Genomic DNA, 8,112 nt, shown 5'->3' with positions numbered 1-8,112 from the left:
ATAAAAGTGAGGCCAGTAAAAAAAATATAAAATAAAATATTTCTGCAAGAGATAAATTGAGTTTTATGAAATAATCTAAAAGAACACAAGCATACCTTTTATTACATATCTAAAAAAGCACTTATTGTCAAAAAATGTTGATGCCATATGAGAAATAAAATGGGAACATTGAAAAAATGACTCATGTACAATTTTTCGCGGTTATACCCAAAAATCGTAGTTTAAAGAGTAAACGATGTACTTATTTATGAATCAACTTTATTTTTAAGTGATGAAACAAAAAAAATATCAATATTTTCTCATTTTACTTAAATTATGAGCTAAACATATACCTCTGTGAAAAGTAACTAATTTCTTACTTATTGTGATCAATCAGTTGTTTTTACTTTGGAAACTACACATTTTATAAAAATAATCATCTAATTATATAGTTTAGGAATAATTTGTTCTTATCCAATAAAATTTTATTTTCAATAAAAAATAAGTATGTCCTAGCACTCGAATATGAGTATTTTATTTCGATTTAAGTTAAGAATATATATTAATAATTTCTTAAAAGTATAAATTTATCATAAGAGCAGTAAAAAATAAAAGGGGTATACTTGATTTTCACTCGTAATTGTATGATTTCAAAAACTTCCTAGAACGCTCGCGCGGGGGACATGCGTCACCCATGTACTTTTATATTTTCGCAGAGTACACTTCGTTGCACCAAGGAAGCTGACACGCTGCTAAAATGTCCGGTGATTGGTAGTCGGGGAATACCTGAGACAACAACACTCAAGCACGATTCTTTAAAAAAATATTTAGCAATATAATACACTGGGTGACCTATGTCCCCCGCGCGTGCGCTCTAGTGTTAATCTATATATAATAATCTCGAATATAATCTTTTTGCAGCGCAAGCATATTAAATTTCATTCAGAAATTATAGAAGCGGTGATACGAAATAAAACTACATAATATTTGCTATTAATCTTTAATATTTTATTTTACATTAGAAAAATACAGGGAAATGCGTTTTCTTCACTGTCGGTTGATATTCCCCTGTTCTATAATACAGCACACTCCTATCCATTGGTTCTTGATACTTTGGCTCAGGTATTGGTCTATTTTCTTCCAACATTAACTTCTTCTTAACCTCCCGTTTCCAGATCCTTCTCTTCATAAGTTTTATGACCCTGCATATATAGACGTTCAAGCCGAAAATGATGATGCCCCTTAACCAGCATATCGAAGCGATCATAGGAAGCCAACCCCCGAAGCTATTGTAGTGGGCCAGTTTCATATCAACACTCCAGCCGCTATAGCGCAAGATCATGCCAGTGGTCAAGCTCTGCTGTATATGTGATATGTATAAAATGGCCATGGATACGTCGAATAAGATGACGAATATGCAACTGTAGTAACTGAGGGAGAGAATGAACTTCAAGACGCGTAGCTTGGTCGCGAATCTGAAGATCCGTAACGCAATGGCAATTATCATCCAGTAGCTGTGAATTAGTATGGAGTACTTGATGAACCTGTAATTAGATAAATTGAATGTAATTATCAGTGGAGAAGTTATATGTTTGAACAATTTAATGAATGTTGAATTTTTATAAATTTATATGTTTATGTTTGGAACACCTTTACAAGTATATTATCTAATTTGACTTTAGACATCGAAGAATATGAATTGTCATTTCAACATTTAAAGAGAAGGTAACGGTAATCTCGCGAAATCCGCTCTTTTTGCGATCGGTTTTTTTTGTGGAAGTAGTCCATACATATAACTATGTTTTGAAGTAAAAATAATTTGCTTATTCTTAAAAGTTCAGTCACAAAAAAAGAAATGAAATTTTGTTATTTATGCGATTATCTCGAAATTGCGAAGTCACAGCTCTTCCCCGAATGGATCGAAAATTGGCCCTATGGCTAGCCTTGACGCTCGCAATGCAAAAAAATGTGTTATAATGGTAGAAAAATTAATAAAAAATAAAAATTGAATTATATAAAATACCGGTACTTTTTATTCAGATTGCATTTTTTCGAAAAGTATGATAGTGAGCTTCATGGGAGTTTTACTCTTGCGTTTGTCATGTATATATTCATACGTTCATTCAATAAAATTAGGCTCTCGCAAAAGAAGGGTCAAAAAAATACTGTGCGTCGTTTTGTTGCTTTAATTCTTATAAAATATTTTATCTTATAATCCTATCCTACTAAAACTATAAAACATGAAAATTTGTTATCCTACTCTTTCATGCAAAAATCACTGGACGGATTTTGATGCTTGGCAGTTAGATAATATTTTAAAAGATAGCAATATTATGGACAGTATACATAGGTCTTTATACATTATCATACTATTTCCGTTCTTACTTCCTTGTTTTCGCTGAGAGCCTAGTAGACACAGTAACAATCGCTGGCATGTACTTTATAGGTCGAATATTCAGACCATACGTCTCATTGCTAAATTGTAACGTTGTTATGGACTTTGAGCCTCGGATGTTGCAGCCACAGGCTTGAGCGTCGTAGAGATACATGATTCGGGCTAGTTTGTCGTAGTCGTATTTGGAGTGTTCTGGAGACCACACGCAGTATATGATGCTGGCTGCTCCAGCGAAGACCAAAATACCTGTAAAACTTACAGTCATTATTATTAGAAGAAGAAGTCTGCTGATGGGAGATAAAAAGGTAGTATAATAAGCTTCAAAGGAAAAGGAGCAGACTTTATCAAATTTAATGTACAGCTTAAAATTGTATAGTATCAAGTAATAATTTCTAACTACGTAGAGTAATAAAACCAGAGTAGAGTGATACTAAGACTCTACTTTTTCGAAAATACTTTAATGAATTTGCCATAAACTATGCTTTCAATCTCAATATGAGATTAAATATATTAATAGTTTACGTAAATACGTACATTGTAGAATGATAACATCAGAGATCCACAAGCAAGCTGTTTTATCCCTAGGTAGCAATGACACAGGTTGTTCAATCTCAGTCAATTCATGCCGTAGCATTGCCTCTATTATATCCTAAGTTTTTCTTAAAATGAACACGAAGAAAACTTAATCCCAAACATCTGAGTCCCAAACGTATTGAATTGTCAGGATTGGATGTGAAACTTTTTTGTTCTGAACTGCGTTTGACATTTGAGATTTTGACGTGAATATTTTATAAAATACGCTTGAGGAAGGTTTTATCTTAGGTTTTATTTTTTAATGGATAAGGGAATTTGAATAAACATAATAATATTATAAAAATACATACAATATCATGGTCGCGGGAATAAAGTTACACAGCAATTTACTCCCTTGAATTCATTGTATATTAAACTAGCGGTCCGTAGAAAACGTTAATATGTGCCCCGGCTTCGCCCGTGGTACATATTAACGTTTTCTCTACAAAAGAACCATCCTCGTACTTCAAGGAATATAATAAAAAAAGAATTAACGAAATCGGTTCAGTTGTTCTCGAGTTATGCGCTTACCAACACATTTTGCGATTCATTTTTATATTATAGATTACAATACAGCCGCATCTCTAAGGTCATAAACACAGGTCATAAAAGTGCATATTGTTGGATTGAAAATGAGGCAGAATTTTGCATCTTTATTCAAAAAAATCGTAAAAATTTTATTTATAACAGACTAAAACTGCTTAAGTATGGTATAATAGCTAAAACCCATGACGTCTCTCGCTTGGTAGCCGGGTTAAAAGTATCCTATGTGCTAAGTCAGATTATAATCTATTTCTGTACCAAAATTCATACAGATCCGATCAGCTGTTTTTGCTTGAACAAACATTCATGAACATCCAAACATTCTTACAAACTCTTGCGTTTATAAAATTAGTTGTTACTATCTGTACATTATCATACTTAACATAATATTTATCATTATTAACATATTCCAGGTAAATATTTATATTATTCAACACAGCCAAATTAGACTCATACTCTTATGTCACATGCACAAAGACCGTCAATTTTATTTGCGCCCAGCTTGCGCCCAGTCTCTCGTATACAAAACGATTTGTTCCTTTTCCATTTCCTTTGTTCTGCTTTTAGGATAGTGCTGTCGATTTAACTGTCTTTTAACTGGTTAGAGGCGAGTGTTTGTAGCTAGTTGAGCGTAAAAAGTGGAGGATTTCAGTATATTATTGTGTCATTTGACAATATTTTTTAAAACAATTTATGAGCGATTGCGAGTAGACACTATTTATATAATATATAATACTAGCGGTCCGCCCCGGCTTCGCCCGTGGTACATATTAACGTTTTCTCTACATAAGAACCATCCTCGTACTTCAAGGAATATAATAAAAAAAGAATTATCGAAATCGGTTCAGCCGTTCTCGAGTTATGGAATTACAACGAAAAGTGGCATTGATTTTTATATATTAGATATTACATATATTATGTACTGAAGTGTTTGCGTTTATTAAAAAAAATGCTTGTGGCACGTCTTATATACTTATAGATAAGTCCGTAGGGTTTATTTACAAAACCATTAATTCGAAAAAAATTGAAATTTTCGCTCCTAAATATCCTCCGCATATCTTATAAGTAGAATAAAAGTAATTTGTAATTAATATTTTAATATACTTTTTATATGAATACTTTTAAAATAAATAGAGATCATAGGTATTCTCAAATAACAAGCAATTCTTTTTTGAGAAAATTTAAAAAAACTGTATAAAATAGCAAAAATGGCGAATGTATCGTATTCGACAGAATGAACACACCAAATTAAGTTGTCAGTAAATTTCAATTTTATGAACAAATAATGGATTTATATTGTAAGTTTCAGTATAAACTGCATACTGCTGTTATAAAATAAAGTTGATTATTAATTGCTATAAATTATAATATAATATACTGTAATAATTACTGAGTTCAGTGTATTAAAATTAATTCACATTTCATTGGTTCATTAATTTACAAATAAATAAATCTGATTATTCAACCATAACATATTAAAGTTATTAAAATTTTATAAGACAAATAGGTACGCTCTTTTTTTACAAATTGTGGAAATTAAACTCAAACTCAAACATTCATTTATTCAATTACACTACTATATAGTAGCACTTCGAATCGTCATTACATAAGTATTTATAAAATTTACCACCGATTCGGAAAACAGTATCTATGGAGAAGAACCGGCAAGAAACTCCATAAATTATTATTAACAAAAATGTACATTGACAAAGCAATTTAGATTTTTTTTATCATCAATAGGCAGAAGTTTGGCCACAATCCCACCTGATGGGAAGCGGCGATGTGGCCTACAAAAGGCCTTTTATAAACTAAATCAAAAACAGAACATGAAATATAGAAGCCGATGTATGTGAAACAGATATCAAATTAACTTGAAGTGAATACAAACCTTTTACTTTTAGAATTTCTGTTCTTTAAAAGTAACATTATATTATGAACTAGCTCTCCGCCCGCGGCTTCGCCCGCTTTATCTAAAATAAATTATATACTAAAACCTTCCTCTTGAATTACTCTATCTATTAAAAAAAACCGCATCAAAATCCGTTGCGTAGTTTTAAAGATTTAAGCATACATAGGGACAAGGACAGAGAAAGTGACTTATATGTACTATGTAGTGAAGTATAATTTAATTGGTCACTTAAAATTCTCTCCACGCTATCGACGCCATGTTACACTAATTAAAATCCTGGATAAATTAACAGTTTTATGGCCTCTAGACGGAACCCTAGACGATTTTATAGTTTCCTCTATACCTTTTTATAACCTTTTGGTATCTAATTTCAAAGGACTAGAGTTCGTTCAACGTTTAAAGAGATTAAATCGATGATACGATTACTGCAGCTGCAATTGTGTTTTTTTAAATCGATAATAGGTTGATAAGTTTTCTGGAATCTTTTATAGGAATGAGAATGTTTGTGTACATTACAAATTACAATGCACAGTCATTTATATAGGTGATGCATGTAATGCTTACTAATATTATAAAGCTGAAGAGTTTGTTTGTTTGGATGAATGCGCTAATCTCAGGAATTACACGTCCGATTTGAAAAAAGTATTTCAGTGTTAGATAGCCCATTTATCGAGAAAGGCTATTCGTTGTGTGCGCGATGACAGCGCCCCTAGTGGCCGCAACTATTCAGGGGACTTGTCATCTGTCAAATCATTTCAACTGATGTCAATTAGATGAGAAGATATTTTTGTGATATCGATTTTCGACTAGTTTTTCAACGAAATTGAAAAAAATAGGTAGTGGAAAAAGTGAGTGTGTATATTATACCTAGCGATTTTCTTCCTGGTGAAAAATAATTTTTTCTCTTCACAGCAGCTATCCATTTTTGTCTTTGCTGTAATGTCCCCTTTGATGTTGGAAACGAATTAAACTTGCAGGAACTGTTTTTCCCATTTTTACAATTTACGACACAGCATGTACTTATGATATCGCTAATTTTTATGTTTTTACTTAAAATTATAAAGGAAGTTATGAAAATAAAGCAATTTGACACATGACAGCCCAGAATTAATTCACATTTCTGCCACGTCGTGAGCTACGGTCGATTTGCCGTTCCCTACCACCCACTTCGCACATAGCCAATAGGCTATATATCATCACGCTAAGATAAATTGGAGCGGAGTAATGCGGGTAGAGCCGTGGGGCACAGCTAGTTAGATAATAAGCCTTTGGATCTTGCTGTAAACTATTTCTTTTGAATTAGATGCGTCTTTTATTTTTTTTAACACTATGTGGGTCAGACTATTACGTTGTTGTTTGTATAATGAGTTGCGTTGTGTTATTGTTATTAAAATTCTTTTACAAAATTTCGAGTATTGAACCATGTTCTGTATGTGGTTTTGTTTCAAGCGTAACTTGTTTTTGAAAATGAAAATTGTATCATCAATTATTGGGAAAACTGTACAGTGTAGTAAGAAAATAGTTAAGTTTATAATATAGATCATGCATAAAACTGAATCTGTAATCAATTAGTCAAATTATTGAATTAAGGAAGTAAAAAACATATTCGCTACTGAGTTGTCGTTTATTTCGATAAATTAAAATAAATAATTCGGTACAAATGCGCGCAGTTCGTAGAACACAATTTTGATACAGAAATTTTGTACAGTTAAATGGTTATCCAGAGTCCAAAAATCATCACATAACAGAACATGGTACAGTGTAATACCGGGTATAATTGGTAGAGCTGATATTCAGCAAATCCTGTCACTACGAAGCGTTCATTTGTAACGATACACTATAGTAAAGGCCAATCATATTAACTGTACGTATGCCGCATTCTGTATCTGTGGTACGGTGTACACGAAAATTGGTGCTCTGTCCTCGCTCTTGTATTGCAGCTTTGCGGTATACGCCATGTTCCTGATGTCATTCTCGGTTTGGAATTGAACTCTTTGAAGCTGCGATCCTGGCAGCAAAACGTAGTAAGCACCTTGAGAGCTGATTACTTCAGCGTCTTTCTTTGGCGCTTCCTCGAGTTTTGCGTTTGTGTCTTCCTTTTGCTCGACGTTTTCAGAGTCTTCGTTTTCTTTTGGTTCTTCTGGAACTCCGTATTCTGGTTGTGGTGGTGCGTATGTGTTGAAAGGAGCACCGTAGCTGTCAGCTGGCACGCCGTAGGAAGTGGATGGTGGAACTTCTTGGCGGTTGGGTAAGTCGAACGCCTTCGCTGGTCTCCAGCCAGCCGCTGGGTAGGGTGCGTCACCACCGCTGCCTTCGACTTCTTGTCTCGCAGATCTGAACCTGTCTAAGCGGTATCTAGGCGGCTCAGCCACCGCAACTGCTGCGAGCAAGAGAACACACACGAAAGTATTCATTGTTGTTACTTCGACGGTTGGCTACCGAATGATACTGACACGACGAGTGGGGTCTTCACACACGCGGCCTCCGTTAGGAGGCTGCGTGGGGAATGCTGATCGGGGCGGGAAGCCCCCTGCAGCAGGTGGATAGCGCCGCCCGCTAATACGGGCGGGTTACTGTGGGGGCGAACCGCCCTGTTTAGGTATTTGGGGCACAGTATAGGAGACTGTGCCCGACTCGGAAGCTTTGAACCTTTTCGCATTTTGCGAGGACTCGACCGACCTGTGTTTGGTTTTACGAGCCCGGCCAGAACTTT

General features: G+C 34.4%; 2 protein-coding genes across 2 annotated transcripts; both read right to left on the bottom strand.

Annotated features, from left to right (window-relative positions):
- Window positions 1–997: 997 nt before the first annotated feature.
- On the bottom strand, window positions 998–3,008 carry LOC123697026. Its single transcript, XM_045643444.1, has 3 exons — window positions 2,909–3,008; window positions 2,365–2,620; window positions 998–1,523 (listed from the first exon to the last, which is right to left on the bottom strand). Exons 1-3 carry the CDS (start codon window positions 3,006–3,008, stop codon window positions 998–1,000), a joined length of 882 nt encoding a protein of 293 aa, XP_045499400.1.
- A 3,996-nt stretch (window positions 3,009–7,004) lies between these two features.
- LOC123696700 lies at window positions 7,005–7,838 on the bottom strand. Its single transcript, XM_045643054.1, has one exon. The coding sequence runs from the start codon at window positions 7,811–7,813 to the stop codon at window positions 7,253–7,255; it is 561 nt and encodes a 186-aa protein (XP_045499010.1). The 5' UTR covers window positions 7,814–7,838; the 3' UTR covers window positions 7,005–7,252.
- Between the last annotated feature and the right edge of the window lie 274 nt (window positions 7,839–8,112).

The sequence above is a fragment of the Colias croceus genome, chromosome 13 (genome assembly GCF_905220415.1).
Source record: "Colias croceus chromosome 13, ilColCroc2.1".
Classification (NCBI taxonomy): Eukaryota; Metazoa; Arthropoda; class Insecta; order Lepidoptera; family Pieridae; genus Colias; species Colias croceus.
Note: the sequence above shows the minus strand (reverse complement) of the source record. Positions and strands in the feature narration are given on the sequence as shown.